The 22945-nt window shown below is 43.8% G+C and overlaps 1 protein-coding gene across 4 annotated transcripts in view; it reads left to right on the forward strand.

Moving 5' to 3' along the window:
* LOC119389924 (cyclin-dependent kinase 11B) overlaps positions 1-22945 on the forward strand; it is a 41966-nt gene that overhangs the window by 6767 nt on the left and 12254 nt on the right. Inside the window, exons 4-10 of one of the 4 annotated variants that reach the window (XM_049414586.1) lie at positions 1372-1529; positions 8109-8215; positions 9667-9792; positions 12964-13188; positions 13257-13292; positions 18682-18792; positions 22347-22424. In XM_049414586.1, coding sequence (XP_049270543.1) covers positions 1372-1529; positions 8109-8215; positions 9667-9792; positions 12964-13188; positions 13257-13292; positions 18682-18792; positions 22347-22424 — 841 coding nt within the window. The remainder of the gene's footprint in view (positions 1-1371; positions 1530-8108; positions 8216-9666; positions 9793-12963; positions 13189-13256; positions 13293-18681; positions 18793-22346; positions 22425-22945) is intronic. The other 3 variants (XM_049414588.1, XM_049414587.1, XM_037657365.2) reach the window with 3 other exon arrangements.

Genomic DNA, 22945 nt, shown 5'->3' on the forward strand with positions numbered 1-22945 from the left:
AAAAATTCGTATCACCCCGAAATTCGTACGAGCCGGGATCGTATCACCGAGGTTTTACTGTATATGCTGAGCTGCTTCAGCAAGTCTGCAAGCTTTTCTTCAAGGACCGGATATTTTCCCGTTTTCGGCCCGTAGTAGCTTTTCCTGATCGGCGTGCAGCTGAAGATCACCGTTCGCGCTACTCACGGTCTCAAGACTCGAGCACATGATAAAGACACGACGCAGCTATATTCAGTGCGCAAAATGACCTTCCTATGTCGTGTGCTTTCAAAATGAAAATGGTGCATCGCAATTTGCACTTCACTGGGAACGGATACGACACGCACAGGTCCTACGCGAAACATCACGAACTGACCATAGCATGTGCTCGGCCGCCATTGTGTGAAGGCGATGACAATGCATCTGACCCCTCTGATGGGAGTGCTAGCACCACAAACGTGGCTTCAGTTTCATGCGCTAATAACACTAATTCTAATTTTTGTTCCCGCTGTCGCTTTCGGTTGGCTTCCCCCCTCCCCCACTCCCCTCACATTTTCCCCTATGTACAGGGCAGATGAGATAGCCCAATGTGTTATTCTGTTCTCCTTTGTACTCCAGCCTTTGTACCGAAGAATGTGGGGAGAATAGAAAAGGACGCAGTGCCTTGGGGGTCCCAGCTCCCCCAACTCTTTTTGTTGCTTGCTTTGCTGATAAAGCTGGCACTTTCCCCACCCAAAGGCTGGGGGTGCGGGAGATACTGGCTTTATAAGCTGACCTTTCTTTTGCGAGTTGCTTCGCGTCTTTGCATCAGGAAGCTTTTTTTTTTCCTTTTTGCTTTCTCTCGTTCACCTGAATGCCCCACCAAGACTGCAATGTTCATTGCACAGAATCGCCAGTGTTATCGGTCACTGCGAAAGTTCGTCTTAATCGAAGAGACCTGTTCGTCTTAATCGAAGAGACCTGTTCGTCTTAACTGAAGAGACCTTCAGGCAGTTTGTCTTAAAGCGGATTTTTTTTTTGCATTGAGTCTATGGGAGACCAAACAAATATTCCCGGGTTGTTCGGCATAAGCAAGAATTCGTCTTAACCGAGTTTGTCTTAACGTAATTCAGTTCTAAAGAACATTCTTTTTTCTCATCAGGGATCACTGAAGTCAGCACTCACCATGACAGTGTGCACTCATTAAAAAATATTGCTAGATTTCTCCGTCCTACTTCCGTATTAACGTTATTGTACCTGCGTGCTCCACTCCGACTCTCTCACTCCCGATCTCCACTAATCGCAGATGCCTGTCGACAATTTTGCATTATTTGCCAGACGTCCTTGATCAATTTCGGTCCCAGTGTGTTGCTTTGCTCTTGTGCTGAGGGTGTTACTTTTGCTGGTTTCCAGGTGAGGGCTCCCCCACGAGATGTTGGCAGGAGTGTGCAGAGAGAACTGAAGGAGGTGAGCCGCAGTGACTTGCGGGACGCACGGGAGAAGATCCGGGAAGCCAAGGAGGCACGGGAGCAGAGGGAAAGAGAGCAAAGGGAGAAAGAAGAGAGAGAACAGTAAGTTGCATGTGTCTTTACGTTGGCACCTCGTTCTAAAGTGAATAGCTTTCTTTAGCCTATTCACCCACTTTAGGGTTTAAAGGGGTCCTGCAACACTTTTGAACATGGTCAGAAAATTGCTGCCGATCGGTAATCAAGGCTCCTGCAACCATGTGAGCCAAACATTACAGTGCAGCACGTGGCATGGAATTTACAATTTAAGTTTCAAAGTCGGCTTCAAAATCGCTCGCTCTTCTCTCAACAAATGATGTCATAAATGCAATTTGGCTTATGACATCAACTTGACTTACTGCCATTGGCTGTTTTGAGCATCGTGAGCTACTTAGTTATCACGAACACCGTGGAGTGCCACCAAATGCCCACGCTGCGCTCTATAGTGCTAGAATTACATACAATATAGATCTAAACTAGCACATTCGCGATCACATTGAAAGGGGGTCGTGCGTTAAAAGGAAAGAAGGTAAGAAAGTGCTCAAGGTCATGACATGTGCTGCCTTAGAGACGCAGCTTCTTGCCCCCTTGTCACCCCTCCCTGTGTAGCTTTCATTCTGCTCATTGGGACGAAAGGAGAGAAAGAAAGCACTTGAAGCTTGCGACAAATGTCTGTGACTCTGCACGTACAGTAGAACCTCGTTGATACGTTCCCGCTTAGTACGATTTCCCGGCTCCTACGCTCGAAATCCCGAAAATTAAAAATACTAACCCAATACAGCTGTGTGTAATACGTTTTGGTTAATAGGTTCCCGGAAAATACGATTATTCGACAGCAACGTTCAGCACCGCGGAAAACTGCGGTCGTATGATACGTTTTGTACTCAGAAACTCTCATTCAGGTGTGCAAAAAGGGCCCTCTCGTGTACTTATGAAGCGCGAAGTGACAGACAGCCGCCGTGCGGCGACGGAAGCTTCTCCGCAGTGCCTTTCCCCCCTCCGCGCTTTCTCTGCTTTGCACAATTGTCCCCTCCGCGTCTCTTCCGAATTTCTCGATCGTCCCCTCCGTGTCTTCTCCGAATTGCTCGATCGCCGTTCTCTGTCAACCACACACCGACCCGAAGGCAGGCGGTGACGCTGGCCATCAAAATCTTCAAACGGCTTGCCGCGGAAATGCACATGCCGCCGCCGCATCGCCACCGCTAGCCACCGCTGCACAACACGCCGCACAACACGCCGCTACCTGTAACTATAGCAACGCCGCCATTGTGCCCAGTGAATATGGCCGAAAATTTCCCCCACACTTTTTTCCCGGAGCGCATTCGTTTTTGGGTTGCTCCGCCCGGCGCAATTCATGTCGGCGTTCGTATTCCTCTGGCTGGGCAATTCTGCCTACCAGCGGGTCGTCAGAAGCTGCCAGAAAAGATTTGTTCTGGAAGATATCTGGGAGCTTTCTGGTTATCAGACGCCAAAACGAGACAATGTGCACTCGCCGCCATCTTTGTGAGGACTCGACAGATCGCAGTGCGGGCGCTTGGGGGCTTCACCTTCAGTTGCCATTACGCCAGACATTATCTTTTAAAGCCCGTTCCGCCGTGCGAGATGGTGCGATTACGAGTGGCGGCGGACATACCAGCGCTTGTCTCAAGACAGAACGCAAACTAATCAGCGCGAGTGTGCAACGTAGTACGCGATAGCTGCGAACAACTGTCGCTTTCGGGGGCACTTACCACTTTCGCGAGATTTCGCATATCGCGTTGCACTGCGATTGTTATGTGCGCTGCGAAGAGTTGAGCTTGTTAAGCCTTTAGCGGGTGGCAGTTTTCTTCACGGACGGGGCAAGTCCCGCGTGATCTTGCAAACGTACATGATCGTATCCCAAATGCGTATGCTCGAGAATATAACTTCTGCTCTTCGGCAAACCAAGACACGGTGGTAGCGTTTCTTTACGTTGACGCTGGTTGTCCCAGAGTTCGATTTTGCAATAATCGGGTTGTCTCGGGATTTCAATACACGTGACCACGACGTTATTTTCGGTCAGGACCGGAACTAGCTGGCTGACCTCTGGCTGCCAGCGAGATGTCAGGAGTTCGAAAATCGAAGAGTCCCTCCATGTTTTTTGAGAAATAATTGTTTTTTGCCCTTGCACCTCAATATGGGCTTGTCAGCCTCAATTTTTACTGGATTCAGATCGTATGTTTTCCCGGATCATACGTTTATTTTCCGCGTTTTTTTTTTTTTTTTCGGAAACGTATCAACAAGGTTCTACTGTACTTGATGGATTCTAAAAATTTTTGTGGCAGGCGATTCGTGAGGCAGTAAACTGTGATATTGAGGTCATTCAATTATTACTTGGAAAATTGTTTCGGTGGGCCCCTTTAGAGATAAGAACCTTCACTGCCGATGCAAGGGTGCCAGTATAGATGAGACATATTCGAGCGACTGAGTTGCTAGGCGCGTGTGTTGCCCATTGCGAACTGTTATAGCTCTTTTAGAGACGTGTGCTGTCCACGTATGACTGCCATACAGATACAATATTTAGCTGCTCTTTTTTCTCCACAATATTCATACAGTGAAACAGTGCCTTCAAGCGCATCATTCCTTTAACCTTTTGAGGGGTTACGCCTGTACATGTACATCATTGCCTGTATGTTTAAAACGCACACCTTTTTTGATCATTTCTCTTGCTTGGCATGTGCTGCCACACTTCTGGATTATGTGGAATTTTTTTCATGCTGCTGATGTCTCTCCATTGTGTTTTTTTTTCCTTTCCAAAGCGGTGCGCCGGCTTTCTCTTGCGCATCCGAGCACTCGCAGTGCAGCTGGTTTTCGTTTCGTCCTTCGGGTGGTTATTGCTTCTCGCGCCCACAAAGCTAATGGCTGTCTGGTTTCTAATCTCTCAAAGGGTGACTGCCTGTTACTCTCTCATTTATTGCTCCCCGGGTCGTGATTACATCTGTTTCCGTGCGGCACTAAATTATGCAAACGATTTTTTGCGTTTCCTGTTTTGCGTTTCCTGTTTTGGGGACTCGGGAAAGCTAACTCTGTCTCGTTGGGAATAAGAACGGATGATTATAGCTTTTTCACTCGTTTTGCTTTCCAGACGGGCGCACTAGCCATACAGTTTTCTTCAGTGCGCTCACTCACGCAGTTCGCTTACGCTATGGAAGTGCGCGCCTAGTGAGTCGAGTGGCGAGTCCTCCGATGTGGACTATTCCCCAAGTGCCATATCAGAATCTGATTCATTGGATGTCACTACGTCAGACGAAGGGGGGGGGTGTTATTTGCGGTATGTTGTGATGAGGAGCATGTTAAAGAATGGGCAAGTGTATCTACATAGTTGCACTGTGTTTTTGAAAAGCTGTGCAGAGCTTCTGAAAGCACTTTGCTATGTCAATGTTTTCTTTCAGCTTGAAAAACAAGCAGCAGCAACAGTGTGGCCACCCTTCTGGTGGTGAGGCTGAGGAAAAGATTGAATTTTGTGGTGCAAGGCCTGTCGGCACGGAACACAAGATTCTAGTCGATCTACAGTAAATACTGAAACATGCTATTAAAGACATCACAGGGCTTTGCTTTAAAGGGCCAGTAAACAACCCCGATGTCCAAAAATTGTAATGAAAAGAAATATGCGCACTTTTGCTATGTGAACATGCTGCCGCAAGAATTTTGCGAGTACGTGCTATAATAAGGAAGTTACAGGGGTTAGAACATCCGTTTCAGCTGGTTTCAAATTTTCGCGCGGCCTCACCACCCTTCTCCGCCACATGGAGGGAAAGGCGTAGCCCGTCGTCGTGACTCCGCCCACTTCGGCAACGTGACACGACGTCAACAATTGACGTCATGGGCGAGCTCGATCAGTCGCAATGCACTTCCGCTTGCTGCGGCTCCTGGTTGTTTATTGTTTATATTGTCGCACGTGCTCCGTAACTTGACGGGCAGTTTTCGGCTCTTCACTGTTTTTAAACCTTTGTGACAGTTCACAATGCAGCAGGAATGCGTGCTTGCTTTCCGAGACGTCGAAGGGGCGCGAGAGAAAAGCCTGGAGAACCCCGCTTGCCGCGCGAGCAAGCGCGACCCGTCCGAGCTACCAGAGATTCCCCTCACCCCGCTCGATTTGCAGCCGGCAACTGAACAGCATGTCGAAGGCGAAGTGCGTGCAGTTGCTATGCAGTGCGAGGAATATACGCGCGACAACTGCGTGGCCGAAACCGCATCACCGCAGGGCCAAAAAACAAGGCGCAGTTTCGTAGCGGTGGGTGGGAACAGGAACTGACGTTAACTTGAGAACTCTTTGTTGAGACCTGGTTTAGACCAATCGACGACCTCAGTGCTACGTCAACTCGGCGATCGCCGAGTTGACGTCACTGCGCGTACGAGGAGGATTGGTCAGGCGTAGGAAAGAAGCGCGGAAATTGTTTTTCGAAATGAAGGGTCTGCGCGGCGCGCAGCGCTGTAATATTCGGAAAACGTGATCGCCGCGGTCTACTGTACGGATTAGCGAGCTTGTTTGGCGGGTGTAAAAAAAAAGTCGGAGCCTGTTTACGGGCCCTTTAAGGGGGGGACGTGGCAATGGGAATGGTAAGTTTGGTCAAAATGTGCAATTTTTCAATTAATTTTTTTCTGCAATCCTGAGGCCATGTTTTACGTCATGGTGAAATATTAGGCCAAAATAAGCAGTAGAAAAAAAAGCATTTTACTAGTGTGCTGTCATCAAAAACTATGAGAAAATTGGGCTTTAGAAAATGCAAATCTGCAGTTTTGCCTTGACACAGTGCCACCATAATGGCGTCATCAGTAAGAGGACAGATAGAGCTCAAGATAGCCACAAAGCTGCATTTCTCCAATGAAAAATAAAACCAGCTTTCTTCTGAGTTCCATTTTCTTAGCTTTTAGCTCCATTTTCCTTGAGCTCCATTTTCTCACCTTTCATTTTTTGAACAGTTGCTGTCGGTCCTCCCTGTGCCATTTCACAACAAGTAAAGATAAAACCATTCCGTTTTCTGTGCTTAGATGCTGAGACATTGGTGAGTGCCGTAAAGCTGTCCATATTTGTCTGCACACCATACAGATTTTTATAATTGGCTTTTTGTAAAAGTTGTTAGTAAGACAATATGTTCAAGAAATTTCAAAAACTTTTTTGTGTGCTTATTTGAATATTGAAAAATAAACCAATAGCTTTACGGCACAGAATGGGCCCTTGTGAACAACCTTACGCAAAAATCTTGACGAACTTATGTCTAATTCATTAATTAATTTTGGGATGACAATGAGAGTCTATCAAGTGTTGTAACTCAAAAACTACAACAGATAGCTCAAAACTAATTTCAGTTATGATAGCACAGCATATCACATCTGCATGCCAAATTTGATCACTTTATCTCCATAAATAACCGAGATAGTTTTCATTGCCACGTACCCCCTTAGTTTGTTCCAGGAAGAGGTGTTTCTAACCAGTGCTATCGCTGCATGGAGCTGCAGATTTCTATTACTCTAGGCAGGTTAAGCTAGCTTTCGGAAACTGTTGGCTAAAGATGAGTAAAATACTATGAACCTTATTGTACCTCCTCTTGTTCATGCTCTTGAGGCATATAATTTAGACATGTTTCTGGCTCTTCCGAGAGTTAGAGAGGGTGCATATATGCGACTACAATGTGACTACAGTGCTACTGTACTGCAGAAATTGTCAAACGCAACACTCGAAAGGTGTAGGTACACATGCAGTGCAGACCTTCCGCTTGTCTGTGGCTGTCTGCAGATTACAGCGTGGTAATAGGCTTGATTTGCAGGTGTCACTGGTTCGTTAAGTGTTTGGTTTTAAAAAGTGCTGTGTATGACACGAACCGGTTGTACCTTTGCTGGCGAACATGCAGATCGTTTCTATCTCACTACAATTTGCCGATATTGCAGGGCAGCAAAGAAGCAAGAAAATCACCAGAGATTTCCATTTGACACGCACTGTCAGATGCGTCTTGTTTAATTGAAGATAATGTTGATCGGTGCAGACTGACGAATTACGGGCTTTGACAAGTACGTTCAATGTACAGCCGTTAGAACGCTTAACACGAACGCTCCACAGCATGGCCTTGACCGCTTTGACTGAGATGTTATCTTGGCAACAGTGCCCAACACTTCGCTGCTGGTGTCAGTCAAACCAATTCAGGTCGTGCTGCAGAGCACTCATGTTAAGCGGGCTGACAGCTGTACATGGATATAAAAATGTGCTTAAACAAGAAGCATACCCAGCATTGCATAGGTACAGTAGTCACATAACTGGGTTTCAGTGGTGCTTATACCTATGTTTTGCTTCATTATTTGCGCTTACTCAGCGCTCACTCATCCCCACCAGTTCGGCACTGTAGTAAAGAGGCTGAGAGGAAGCATGAATTAAGACTGAGCTCACTCTGCATTTATAGAGGGAAAAAAACGCCCTAGCTAAGAAAGTGCCATCGCTGCACTGCTGAAACAAACAGCTGGGTGCACTGCCTGGTGTACTGGTTCATAAAGCATGGGCAGATCGAATTAACCTAGAGATTCATAGCCTCACAAGGTTTAAGACAAACCTTCAAACTTATGCAAGTGATTAACTGCATTCCTAATAAAAGAGGGCTTTACTGATTGATGTTTTTTTTTCCACTTCACAACCAGAGAGCGTCTTCAACGAGAGTGGCGCAAAGAGCGGCTTCTTATAGTGTCACAAGCGTCAACCCAGCGGGAGAGGGACCGGGAGCACCGAAAAACTGAGGCAGCCCGCTGTGAGCGCTGTTTGCATTTTCTTTACTGCAGTGATTGCTACCTTGGGGCCTTGTCGCACGGGTTTTGTGCCTGTTCAGTTTTGATGTCAGCAAGCAAATAATAAGTCCAGCCCCAGGGTACACATGCTACTGTTATGTTGCACTGGTGCAGAGATGCGTTTGTAAACAGCAGTGTTATGGGCAGCGTCATGTGATACTGTTTTCTATAAGGAAAAACAGTGGAAAGAATGTGTGTGTGTTTTTGCATGCTTGCACTTGGAATAAACATGTCATCATGTCGTCGATCGTGATATGTACTTCCACCAAGCAAGCAGGAGTTTTATCGGGGGAATAAACATGTCATCATGTCGTCGATCATGATATATACTTCCACCAAGCAAGCAGGAGTTTTATCGGGTGACCGGGCCGCATTCTCTTTCTGTGTCAGCTTGATCTTGCCTGTGTTAGCTTGAGCTCTTAGGCATGCTAGAGTTCTAAGTGCCTCTGAAACAAAGAGTTGCCAGAGGACCTTTTGTGGGATAGAAATGCACATCCCCTCTTCCCCAACCAAGCCCCTGCTGTTGGACAATTGGTACAAAGTGATGCAAGTGGGGTGCATGCATAGATATCAAACCTCCACACTAAGACTTCTTCCTGCACATATCCCCTGACAACGCGTGAGCCCAATCGTGCTTTACTCGTTAAATGAAAGAGACAACATCTTTTCCCTTCTGCCAGAAGGATGAACCAGACTGAGACTGATGGTATGGAAGCACTGGAATTTACCGCATATAATATGCCACTGCCTGTAACTGAACGTCCCATTAGGACCCTTTGACCTCTCCTTCAAGCAATTCTGGATACATAACTCGCAAAAGTTGGTGCGCGTAATGATGCTAAATCTTTATAAGAATGGCCTTCGTTTAGAGATTCATGAGATGTTCCTGCTCTATCTCTGGCCAACGGTTATGTTCATGAGTTCATTTTTGCCAGTGCTGCCTATAATTCATCCTCTTATGCACTGTAAAGGACTGCCATCAAAGGCAGCCAATAATGCTACAAGGTCTTGTGATCATGATTCATGATGAAATCGTAACCAAATGCAGGCAATCATACAGTGCTGCATGCTAGCCTTTACTAACACAGCAAAAATGCAATGTGTAAACCTGACGAAATGGTAAGTGGACACTGTGAAAGAAAGAGGGAAGAGAACTTCAACACATGCTTTTGGTGAGAGGTTAGTATTCATTACGCGATAACGAAACTTTGAATGGCAGGAAACTCAGTCTCAATCAAGGTGTGGCTTCACAGCAGTACAGTGTACGCCTCCATGAGGTCACATTTTTTAAACCAAAGAAAGCCTTAGCACAACTTTATGCATGCTTCATGCATGCCACTCTGCCGAATTTTTCGTGTTTGCTAATTCAGGTGTCTGACCTTTGAAATTTATGCGATTCTGACATTTTTCGCAGCGGCCGAAGTCGCCAAGCTGACCAATAGAGAGCGCAGCCGTAGTCCTCTCGCACGGAGCTTGGATGACCGGTCCGACCTGCCAGAAATCTCTCTTACAGTCGAAGACGAGCGCCTCACTGACATCGGTAAGTTCAGTCGGAGATTGCTCACTTTATGCTTTAATTGTGCTTCGCTGGCGAGGCAACCATAAAAAGTAGGGTGTACTGATGTTGACACGCAAAGAAATGTGGGTTTAATAGATTCTCTCTAAGGCAAGGCATTAAGTTGAAGGCACAGCTAAGCCAAGCAGTCTCATTACCTTGCACTTAAAATATGACGAGCACTACATGGTTGTTTTGTTCGTAAAATTAAACACACTTATGCAAAGCAGACTTGTTCATGGCACACATTTCTCAGGTTTCTTCGTGTTCCTCTCCAAAGGGCTGTATACAGCAATTCGAAGTAAATAATTAGGGAGCGTCAGCTTATACCAGCCTTAGAAGCTGGCGAAGCTTTTAGCGCAAAAAAAAAGACAGGGACACAGAGGGAGGGAATTCGGCGATGTGTGTGCGCACGTAAACGATGCGCACACACATCGCCGAATCTCCACCGATACACAGCATTTGCTGCCGTGTGAAGCCGATCATTTATAGTTGTGTGCAGCACATCACCAACTAAGCTGACACCGTCACTGTACTGTTGCTGTACCGTAAGCACGCATTTGTCACGAAAGGCTTCGTGATGCCCACTCCGTTACTGAACGCACACGGGCGTGGCAGTGGCGAGCAGGTTTTGTTCGTGAAGGCAACGCGTCTGTGCAGCGCACTTAGCGGTCTCGCACAAAGAGGCAGCATAGATGGCGGCATGGCCCGTTTGGGTTCTCGCCTATTAAATGCGTGCAGTATGCATGCAACCGCGCTAGGCCACATGCACTACCGAGCAGTTAACTGGAGATGCTTATCGTAAGTGTTGTCAGCGATTAAGCCGTATTGGCGCGTTTGCCACCTGCTGCTATCACGCCTTCGTGCATTTCTGCTGCTTATCCGTAAAGACATCGCCGCACGGCGCTGTGATTGCGGCCCCTTTGAATTTCTGGTCTGCATCACCCCATAACACATCGGCACTTCGGCAAACCTGACTTCCGGACTCTGCTACTGTCGCAAACAGATCGACTCGCGAAAGCGCTGGTTCGAACTTACGAGATGATAGACGCGGCAGAGCTGGGGGCTTCAATTAACGGCTTTCGGACCCGCATTGTGGGCAGAAAGTCCGAAAAATCAGACGCCGAAGAGTTTCAGCGTCCGAAATTTTGGACGTTCTTATACATTGATGTCTATGGGGCTGGTGACGGTGCCGCGAAAGCGTCCGAAATTTCGAGCATGTGCGGAAAATTAGGCGTCCGAAAAATCGGCAGTTGACTGTAGTTGCTTTGTTGGGCTTAAAAAGTTGTTCTGGTGTGTGATACTGACATAAAAAGGGCGTGAAAAATGACGTCAGATGATTAATCCCTTAAATGTTTATGCCACGCGCAGGGTGCTACGCGGGGTTTTAAGCATACCTTCATTTACCCTTACCTCATTCATTATTTCATGTTTTCGCCTCTGCTCATTGAGTGCATTCTGGCTGATGCTTCATCAAGCTCCAAATTGTGCCATCATTCTTGTGGTCTACATATTTTACTTATAGTGGCCAGTTGTGAAAGACATTAAGATATTTCTGAAGACATGCTGAAAATGCACGCCTGTTTCGAAGTTAGTATTGAAAAGTGTTTCAAAGGATACCAATCAGCATCATCACGCCACATTACACAAAATTTGCATATGTGGCAACAGCTCTGGAAATGTTATTAAAGAGCAGGGGCATTAACCATCAAATGTCATTTTTTGGGCCTGTCTGATGCGCGTGGGTGTAAGAAGTTTAAAAAGGGGGCTGTGCTTACGTACCCATTTTTCATGCTTTCGCTTGCTTTCAACGCTACAAAAAACGCTTGTTCTGGTGATTTTCAGTTAGCGAGGAGCGAGGTCAGTATGCAACCATTGATATTTGCATTCTCCCTTCATCATTTCTCGATCGCAAATGTTTTCTACTCTAATGAACTTGCACCAAAAGTTCTCTTCGTAGCACACCGTTTTCGAGAAATTTGTTTGCATCATTAGTGGTGGTCAAGTGTTTGCTATAGCCGAGTCTCCATTCCCAATAAGGCTTCTAGCCAAATTCTCGGAAACAAAATTACGCATTCACTTATCATTCAGGCTAAGCAAAAGATTGATGAAGCTCTTGATGAATTGCACAGCTGACAATAACTGGTTGCTTTTCACCGTATCGTATTTTCAAGCACAGAATGTTATAATGGGCACAAAAAACTGCATGCAATGGCAATCAAACCTTTGTCAAAGCAACCAGACAGTATTGTCAGCCGGAAACAAAGGCACATAAAAGAAAATTGCATTCCTGCGTTCAGTGATTGCTATCTGCAGTGTTCACTGAAGGGCTGTGTGGTTTCACGGCTATCTGATGCTCATTGTACATCTCTGATTTGCATGTAGATAAACACGTTAGTTATACACTAAAGCTTGCATTAAGAGTATTATAGCCGAGTGTTTCTTGGCTCAGCCGTCAAGGGAGAACGCAACTGCATGTGCATGAAATACTTTTACTGATTTGGCACAACGCTTCGGGCAGGCACCATCAAAGTTGCAGGCTGAATGTTCTCTTGTTTGTTGACGACTGTTTTCATTCATTTGGGTTACTTTTCTGTATGAATTTTCGTGTAAAATCCTTTTATTTAATATAACTACTATACCCAATCAAACGACTTCGAAATCTGTGACGCCTCGGCAAGTTAGTGCAAGAACTTCAATGTTGTGTCGCTATCTGTCTTTTGTTCTTGCATATTTTTCGGTATATGAGGCCTTCTCTCTTGTCAACAGTAGATTTTTGCTTGGTATTGCAGCAGGGTAATATGAAAGTGCAGTTCAGCAAAAACAGCTTTTCTGTTTAGCTTTCTTTTTAAAAAAAGATTTCAGTTTTAAGCAACTTGCACTAACATGAAACCAACATGTCTGCTTATCTTCAAATGTGGCTAATATCTAGGCATGTAATGTCTTCATGTTGCTATGAGGATGTAATTCGTTGCACTTTAACGATGCTTTAATGGCATTTTCATGCATGAATCTTAATTTCGCGCTTTGTGCACGTCGCTCAGTTATTTCGTGAAACTGTTCTGAAATCGGCTTCCAGCACTATTTGTTTTTCTGTGGCTCTTCGTAGAGCTGTTTTTTTTTATTATGACTGTTATCTTTTAATACTTCCTTCAGAGGACGAAGAACCGAGTCCACCGAAAACTATCTCTCATGTTGGACAGGGAGAGCCGAGAATAGCTTTAATGGACACAAACGTTAACAAGGAACAGCCGCCACAAGCGCCACCTCAACCACGCGCTGTCGCGAAGAGTTCGGATGACGATGACGACGACGACGATGATGACGACGGGTCCGACGGTTCCTCAGACTCAAGCAGCGATGACAGCAGTGACTCTGACGGTAAGTGTGCCGAAACTATGCTGACACTGGATTGGGAATCTAATTTGTCTCTGTTCTGCTGCGCACAGGTTTGGGCTTGTTTTTCAGGGCAGGAAAGACATCAGGTAAATGTTTCGGTTACTGGTTGGGTAAAGTCTTCTAGTAAAGTGAATTCAATTTCAACGAGTGGATTTTATTGTCTCGACGCTTAGTGTGGGAAAACTGAGCTGCCAGACTGACCTGTCCTCTCCTTCTATGTTTTTTTTTCCCTCCACGTTAGATGTTAGGTCTAAGAACGTAATGCACGTAGAATTAATGCCAGTTTTTAGATCATCAAGCCTGTGGAAAAATTTCTTGCAGAGGATGTAGAATTGCTGCTATATTACAGGTTCTGTCGGGATGTTTAGTGTCACAGCCATATCTACTGGATCATTAAGTTTTCGTGCAAAACATTGCTGCAAAAACTGTTGCATTGTGTAGCAACAATACTTCGTTTAGTTCTAACGATCACTTATTTATGCTTTGCACATCAGGTACATGTGCACATATCATACAAAACGTAAGTCAGCCTTTTCAAAAAAAGATATTGCGTAATCAGTCCACTCGTGTGACATATCTAGAAAGATAAGCCGCTTCTTTTTCATGTAATGCCGAAGATGAACAACTGACACACTTACCACCTGTTTTTTGTTTTTTTTTCTGTCTATCGTAGGCGTTAATGTGAAAAAAAAAAGGTGGCATTTATTTCTAGGTATATTGTCACATGAATGGATTGATTGCACAATCTTTTTTATGATGATGTGTGCACATGTACCTGATGCAGCAGAGCATAAATAAGTGATTGTTTGAAATAAACGCCAGCTGGAAGTTCAGTGTCAGTCCTTTTATATGTGTTCCTTTTGTCTTCGTCATTTGCACGTTTTATGGACACTGTTGCATTGTATTACAGTTTTTGTTGGGACTTTTAGTAAGCTGTTTCATGAGTCTCGTTTACTAGAAAAATTTGCAATATAAATAAAGGTGAATCTGCAGTTTACAGACTGAATCTAAAAAAAAAAACAGAAACTACCTAAGATACAAAAAAAACATACCTAGATATATCACTGTTGGCTCCAGAATTTCACTGTTGGTGAGGGCCTGGCATGGGAAGAGGTTATTATTAAATCATAGAATGTTTAGTTGTAGTAGTACAGCCAGCTAGAAAGATTAGCATTTTCATTGTGATTTTTTTCCCATCTTTATTCAGTTTTTATTGCAACAGCTGCAACTTCTTTTCCTTGTTAGAGGCTCGATGTACTTATACTATATACCTGAAACTTTGCATCACTTGTAGGTTAAATATTAAATTCATATATTACCATAATAAAAATATAACAACACGTTAAAGGGGTCCTGCAACACTTTTCCAAGTAACCATAGAATAATTTATGGAATCCGTCAAGTAGGAGCAGAGTTACAGAGATTTGTCGCACGCAGTAATTGCTTTCTCTCTTCTCTCGCCCCGAATAGTGCGCTGGAAGCTAAGGAGGGAGGGATGGCGCGGGGAAAAGAAGTTACGTCATGTGTGCATCATGAGCTTGAGCATTTTTTTTTTTTTTTTCCGAACGCGGGGCTTATTTTCAGTGGGATGACGAGCGAGCGCGCGGACACGTCGCAGCATCCCGCGGTGGCCGCAGTGACTGTGCAGCTCACGATGCTCAAGTCAGGCAATGGCCGGGGACTTTGTGTCATCTGGGTTTATGGCACCATTTGTCGAGAGAAGAGCGGGCGATTCCTAGCCGACTTTGAGAATTGATTGTAAATTTCAGGCCACGTATAATGTTTGGCTCGCGTGTTCTCGGGAGCCTCGACTACCCATCGGCAGCGTTTTCTGACCATGTTCAAAAGTGTTGCAGCGCCCGTTTAAACCCAAAAGTGCAGCGCCCCTTTGCAGGCCCCTTTAAACCACAAAGCGCCCCTTTGCAAACCCTTTAAACAGTTGCAGCGCCCCTTTAAACCAGGCAGTGCGACGTGCCGGTTTTGTGACTTTCAATTACTGTTTAGAAATAGTACAAATAATATTCAAATTGCAAAATGAATGCTCGATTCTGTCACTATAGTTCACGGTGTTTCCATTTGCACTAAGATCTAACCACGTGTTTCAGTCCCTTTAAATGAACACAGTTGCATGAAATTTCCAACTTTTTTTTTTTTTCATTTCTTGTATGTGACGATGCAAACTGCCTGAATGTTAGCAAGAAAAGGAGAAATACTGGCAGGCACCAAAGCTTTCGAAATAACTAGTAGCTCTGGTACTTGTCTATGTAATTGAGTTTGAGTTTCGGCACTCAAGTAGCGGACGCATCATAACAACAGAATGCATCGTCTCTGTTCTGGCGTTGTGATTTCTATCCAGCTGCCACACTGCAATGCAACCAGTATAAACATAGAGCATGCGCATTACTTTTCATTGTAAGCAAAATTAGAATCGAGACTGTGTTATAAAAATTACCGTATTTTCTCGTGTGTAACCCACACCTGCATATAGCCCGCACCTTCAACTAGAAGCCACGAATGGAGGGAGAATCCCCTCCCGTGAAGCCACCTTCCGTGCACTACCACAAAGCAGTGTCGTGAGGCTAACTTGTGCACTGAAATGCACTTATAAATCGCAACGCAACTTTAGCACCAAATTTTCTATGTATTTTGTGCAGCTTATATGCAAGAAAATATGGTAGCTATGCCTGTGCCATGATATGCTTTCTCTGCACCGAGTCTTACTGCTTGCTTGCACATTTCATTGCTTCATCTGTGCCTCTGCTGCAAATGGTGCTGATGTCTGACTGCTTTTTTTCTGCTTCTGGGCTTTTTTTTTTTTCGTTTTGTTGTTTCAGGAATACTTTCTTTCCTGCTGTTTAACCTCAAAACAGGAGTTACAGGCACTCAGACTTGACATTACTGCAGTGATTAATATTAGTGACCTTTGTGGTTGTGCATTTTGCACTTGTTTGATGAACAAATGCACTGTAGGGTTACAAATGCAGCATTTGCTACCCCATTTGGAAAGCTATGGCTGCCTCGGCCAAGGAAAAAATCTGCTCACGCATGTGCTACTGGCTAATATTCAATAACTCCTGCTTTACTACTGTTGTTGCAGCAGGTTTTTATTCAGCATATTTTTTGTTATTGCTTTAAAGCAGTAGAGCCATTCTCCAAAAGTATATCCCTTTCCGACCCTGTGACCAGTGTACTGGACATAACAAAAAAAGCGGGGCAGAAAAGCAAGCAAAGCCACAATCGAAACCGAAACTACTTTGACAGCTTCTGTAAGAGGCGAGAAATATCTTTTTGAATGTAGTTTCTCCTTCAGCCCCGTTTTCTTATGGGGGCGCATCAGAGTAATTGCGTCATTCAAGAGGAAACACGCGCGCATAGTGTGCTCAAGCATACAAAATTATTTGAGGAGTTATCTTCGCGCAATTCAAATAACTTAAATCGTGCGAGCTGATTTATGCCCTCTTGAAGCAATGTTGCAAAAAGGTAGCTTTTGTGATCAGAAGGTTGCTCGCAGTGTGAGATTGTATTCATGTCCAGTGCACTGGACACTGGGATGAAATTGGCGCGTATTGTGCTAAACATGGAGGAGAGAAAAGAAACTAGGAAGGACGTCACGTGACAATCTTGAAACCCAGCCATAAAAATTGAACCAGGAGCAAGCTGGGAATTCTACCAAGAGCCTGGAGCACGAGGAGGGACCGTCGTCGGAGGAGGTTGGCTTGTGGACGCTAAGCGCGTTCCCTCCTAGCTTTTTACCCCTTCGTGGTGATGAACGCTATGCGCGACAGTTAATAATAGAAATATTTTTTTCTTTTTCTCAGGCCATTTTTGTGTTTTAAAAGACAATTAACTTTCTGACAGGAACAACAGCAACATTTTTTCAAGGAAGAAAGCAGAATGTATGTACCCATAAGTGGAACAAGGGAATCCTAGTGTACAGCATACTGGACATGATGCTCCCGTGAAAGCCATTGTACCTGCGGTCTCCTTTATTTTTTTGCATGCTTTTCAATAGCCTCTTAGCTAGAAAAGAACATTGAAAAATTTTGTTCTACCCTACGAAAAATTCGGGACGGAAAGGGATATGAACTAGCTGAGCCCGAAATGTCTTGCTCTTACAGTTACCTGCTTCACTGTTTCAGGTTCTAGCTCCCTGTGTTTGCTTTTTCAACCATCAGCTTCAACTGGAACACCCTACCCATCACCAAACTGTGTTGTTTATTTTTAATTTTTTTATTAGTATGCAAAGGAGACATTCTCTCGCTATGTTTTTTCATATCACTGAAGCGCCTGATATGAGAGCGGTTTTTTTTTTCTTCTTTTGAACAGGCATTCAGCAGGTACTTGCAGCTATTTCGCTTCATCTTTACAATTAACTATCTGTGAAGCTGAAGAGCAGTAGGCCAGATCTGCTAAAGTTTCCAATGACTGATAAAACACTGATTGTGGCTATTAGAATGAAGTCCTTTTGATAACGGTAGTTCAGTTCTTGACTCCTTAGGAGCTAAAGGCTGAGCTAAGCGAGCTTCAAGAACTTTTTCCGCACCACAACCGCCTAAATACGAGAAAATCGTTTTCCGTAACGTCTAACTTTTCAGACTTTTCGTCACGATTGCAGGGTCAAATTGCCACTAATTGAACCCGTCAATACGGCCAGTTTGATTTTCTCACTGCCTCGAACGAGCACTCCTGCGCGTTGGTCTCAGCTGTAGCAACTGCATTTTTGAGATTCGCTGCAAAGCTTCGTGCACTTTGATGACAGCTGAAAGGAATCGCCAATGCCGCTGGCACCAACTCCCATTGTCGTTCTCGTCGATGGCTTTGGAAGCATGAAAAGCATGGCAAGGATTTTAAAAAGCATTGCATGATGTCGATTCCTGAAAGCTGGCTTTGCCACACTGCAGTTGTGTGCTATGCTGTGACACATATTAAAAGTGAAACAGGGTCAGTGTAGCGGGACGTCATTATAAAAATAAATAAACGGTGTGCGTGTTTTAATTATACACAAAAGAACATGCCATCTTATGTCACAGTGTCACAGTACAAGCATTAAGAGGTCGTATAAATGTACTGGCATACCTTTAGAGCTATTTCAAATATGAGTCCTTGAAGGCAGTTAGAGGCATTCCTTATTAATTTTTTTTTTTACTGCTTAATGTTTCATGTGATTTTGCGATCCTTAGAGAGTCTGGAAAATTAGACATTGACCACTTTTTCAGTTAAAAGTGATTTATTCTTGTTTTTTTTTTTCAGATATTTTTTTTAACCAGTACTGGGCTGTTTATTGCATGCTGCCTCACACCGTTAACATGTAACATGTAAAATTCTCTGTTCACGCCTCAGTCACGCTGCTTGATTGCCTGTTTTAACATTGTTTTCTGGATTCTGGCAGGTCTCGAGCGTAGTTGTATTCGTCGTAACGATACTTTGGGCCGCTTTCCTCTTTTAAAGAGATTCTTGGTGTGTTATATGTTTCAGACTCCAATGCGAGCAAACCGTCGTGCGATAAAAATCGCCATGCTCGTTTGAGGGCCATACTGAGAAAGCTCGTTAAAGGGGAGTCAAAGAACCAACGTTCACGGCATCGAGGTACCGCTGTCATGCTTAGTGGCACGTTTGTGTCTCGTCACTATGGTTACACAAATGCGGGCATTCAGTGCCCGATTCTTGATTTATGTTTTGTGGCATCCTTGTTTTAATGTTACGCAATTATAGTGTATGTAGGGCTTGCATATATGAGAATTTTTACAGTACTTTTACACAGTGTGTTTGAAAACTGATAAGACAGTTTCTGGATTTATTGTTTGGACGGTGAAGATGTAGACGTGGTTCTGCTTCTTCAAGACGCATAATTAATGGAAATTTAATCAATATAGAGCTTAACGTTAATGTGATGGCTAATTGCATAATGCTTTTTTTGTCATTTGTATGCCAATAATGTGCTTTGCTATTTGCTGGCGACTGGGGCTAACAAATTTTCACAAATAGTGCAGTCATGCAAATATGGCACTGCAAAAAATTTTGTTTTCACATCTTTCTTTTTTTTTTTAAATCAAGAAAGCTGGGAGGGAAAAAGCTCACTCTAGCTAAACAGCATTGCCTGTGAAGTAGGAAGCATGGTACAGGGTTCATGTGTTTTTTTTTTAGTTAATATGAATTGAACCGTGTAAAATTAATAGAGTGCACAACAGACCTATGAGATATTGTTCTAGCAAATGTCGATGGGAAGCAACACCTCCTTTTGTTCAAGCTTAGATGAAATTAGGTGTGTATGTGATGATGAAAGACATATTTTATGTGGTGAAATAAGAGATGGAGGTGAGTTCTTGCAAACACGCAACTTAATTTAATGGCGCCATTACATGCCGTCAATTGTCAACATACAGAGCAGCCTGACTACCAAACAGGCATGTGTTCTTGATGATTTGTACTTGAACAATAGCCCTTGTCAACTATTTCTGGCTATGTTGCATTCCCCTGACAAAGATAGTAAAATTAAGTGTAAGCATAAGCAAGCAAATGCAACATGCGTTTAGAAACACAGTGGGGCAGCAAAAACTTCAAGAATTGTTTAATTATCCGTGGTTTGAATCGTCGTGGCACTGTAGGACTTTATTGAGACCCTGATTAAGAAATTTCCTTTTTATTATTAGAGGTTTCTATAGATTTTGGTAGGTACTGCGCGAAAGCACAATAAATTTGTGGCTGTTTGTAGACTTTTTGTGCTGGAGCTCCCCTCTTTTCAACTGTTAAAAAGTGTGGGCAATGAACAGCTCAACAACTCTGTCAAGGGTACAGCAACTAACTTCTCTGCCCACTTGCAACATTCCACACGGAGTATGTCAGAATATAAATAGTGAAAAGGCATATAGACAGCTGCATAAATCCGTGGATCTAACAAGCAAGATAGAGTTTACGGCAGCGTGATTTCTAATGTGATTGCCGAAAATACCATAAGCAGGTTGGTAGTGGACATTGTCGAAGATTGGCGCAAGTCGAATTGTCTTGGAGAAGCTGAAATTGGAGCGTGCATGTATGTAAGTACGGGCGTAACAGAATTCACTGTGCAGTAACTTTTCTTCTAACCTACAAGAAAAAAAATCTACTGGAGCATTGATGACAACTTTGTGGTATGAATGATTAGATCGTCCTCGTTGACGCTCTGCAGAGTCGCACAACGAGGCACGCCTGCATTGTAGCATTTTCTGGCTGCACTGGGAATTGCTGCATGGTGCTCTCCGGGTGACTATTATTCAGAATGTGCTCTTCTTTCAGCTCTACCATAAACTGCTCTGACTCACCTACTCTGTCCTCTCGCATAGAAGCATGCATTGTCTGCCATATCACACCTTTACCGTCACTTGTGCCACAATAGTTATATGCAGCAGTATGCTGGCCACCCTGCAGGTAGTAAGTTTCACTGAGGAGCAGTAGTGTGATTATTTATTCAGGCATATATAAACTGCAGTGATTTCACGTTTCTCAGCTTGGAATTACCGGAGGACGCGCCATCACTTGCCGGTGGTACACCGAGCACACAACTTTTTCTGAAAGATGGGCAAGCAAGATTGAGTCAGCTTCCATGTAATGTTTTTAAAATGGAATGCTGTGGTGCCAGCATGGTAATCACTAGGGACTGGGCATACAAATATGCACTAATGCATATTTGTTACTGTACTACAGGGCCTCACTTTTTTTGGTGTGTGTACGAGCGCGGATTGTGGTTTAAGAAGTGGTTTGCCACTGACTTTATTGTGCCTATAAAGGCTTATTTATGTTGCTTACTCCCCTGTAAGCTGATTTTTACTTTTATCACCTGAAAATGCTTTCGTGAAATGCTTCTTTCTATTTCAAATGTGAATTCAATTGCCTATATCCACAACACCATGGATACAGTCCAGGAAACTGTCCACAAGATAATTTTCCTAATGCAGGTTTAAAAGCGTCCTTTTATGGCATGGTATTCTGGTACACAGTCACAGCACTGAACACAGGACTTGGGTCTTGTGCCAGTTTCGTGATTTTCTATCATCACTGTTTGCTCTCAGGGGACCACAAGTCAACAGAAAAGTGTTGGTGTTCAAAAAGTTCCCACCCACGGTTGGCTTTCATTGGTTTAGAACAGGCTTAGTGGGTGCTACGCTTTGGCCGATTCACCCGACTATTTAATTGCCGCTACGGTATTAGTCAAGGCATTTCTCTCACAATATAGATTCAGGCTTTCGTTGCTGATTTGGCTGTTTGTTTTTTTTTTTTTCAGACGGTTCTTTAATATGTAAACATAATGAGTCATATGCAAATGATGCCTTCTCAACATTTTAAGAAGCAATCAACAAGCAGTCATATGAAAGTTTTGGTAGCCGCAAAGATTTCAGTGTTGTCTTAGCATTTGCGAGTAATAAGGGCGATGTTTAAATGAAAAATTACAGTCGCCAGCTGTAGGCACAGTGCTGTGTGTTGAAGCTACGCACAATCAGAACTCAGATTGCACATTTTTACTTAAATACAACAGTCTGGAAAATTGGCATTTAATTCATGATTTCGAAATCGCTTAACACTGTTGCTCAACAACTAAATTGCTCAACACTTTTAATTCATTATTTCAAAAATGCTCAAACACTGTATAGTTTTCACTTAATCGCGTCTACTTGACTGCTGTGCACTTAACAGGTAATACGTGTTGTTTAGAGCAGATTTGGTCTTTTAATAGCAGCAGTATCAGGTTTACGTTCACACATTTTCACGGAAGCTTTGCTCTCAGTAAGGGCGACACTTTAGACATTTCAGGACGCTCGTTGCTTTAGATCAGTCAGTTCCATTCTTTGCGTTTAGTGTTTCTTGAATTCATGAAATATGAATTCTGGTCCATCAACTGGCTGCCATGGAGGTGCCCTTCACTCCTCTGTACTGTCATTGTCATTATCATTACTGGTGCGATGATCATAAAAAAAGTGCTTGAAGCTTTGTTTTTGTTTCGCAGCGGCAGATGTGTACGGCTGGTGCTGCAAGCACTCGTTGCTCAGAATCACTGTAACTTTCATTGCTTGTAACTTTCATGCTGTAACTCACCGTTTGTTGAACCTTTCGCTTGTTTGTAACTTTCACGTCACTTTATGATCGTTATCCACACATTTTCGTTTCAGATAGCAGCAGCAGCGACGATGACTCTGAGGATGATGAAAAATATTCTGAGGACGGAAAAGTTGATGGTACAGATGTGGGTAAGAGAGGAACTGATACTGATCTCCTCAGAAAGCTTCTGAAGAAGTGCGAAAATTTTCTGAATAAGTTTGAAAGTGAGTGCTCGGGATGAGAAAGACGTATTCATGAAGGGGGTGTGTGCAACGTGCGGCAGTCATCACGGTTACTTTGACCATTTTGTGTAACCTTTAGAAATTTTATTCGCGCAAAAATGAATCTCCCATTTTCCTGTCTTGCCCTTGCCCTTTGGTGCAATATAGCATGGAGTGAAATACGGTGCTTTTTGGAGTTTGTTCTATTGGGCCACAAGACACTTGCATGCAACTGTAAAAATTTCTTTCACTGAAATTTACCGGTTACCTGTTAAATCACATCTGCCCATTCCTCTACGGCTAAATTATCATTTCCTAAAATGTCGCGCATTGAACTAGGTTTTTTGGCACTGTAAAAATGTGCCGCTGTCAGGCATGCTTCGTCTGGGAAGTTCCGTAGTAGCAACTTACCATGCGGACCGTACAGAGATTGTCGTATTGGTCCCTGG

This window comes from Rhipicephalus sanguineus, chromosome 4 (assembly GCF_013339695.2).
Source record: "Rhipicephalus sanguineus isolate Rsan-2018 chromosome 4, BIME_Rsan_1.4, whole genome shotgun sequence".
NCBI classification, from domain to species: domain Eukaryota; kingdom Metazoa; phylum Arthropoda; class Arachnida; order Ixodida; family Ixodidae; genus Rhipicephalus; species Rhipicephalus sanguineus.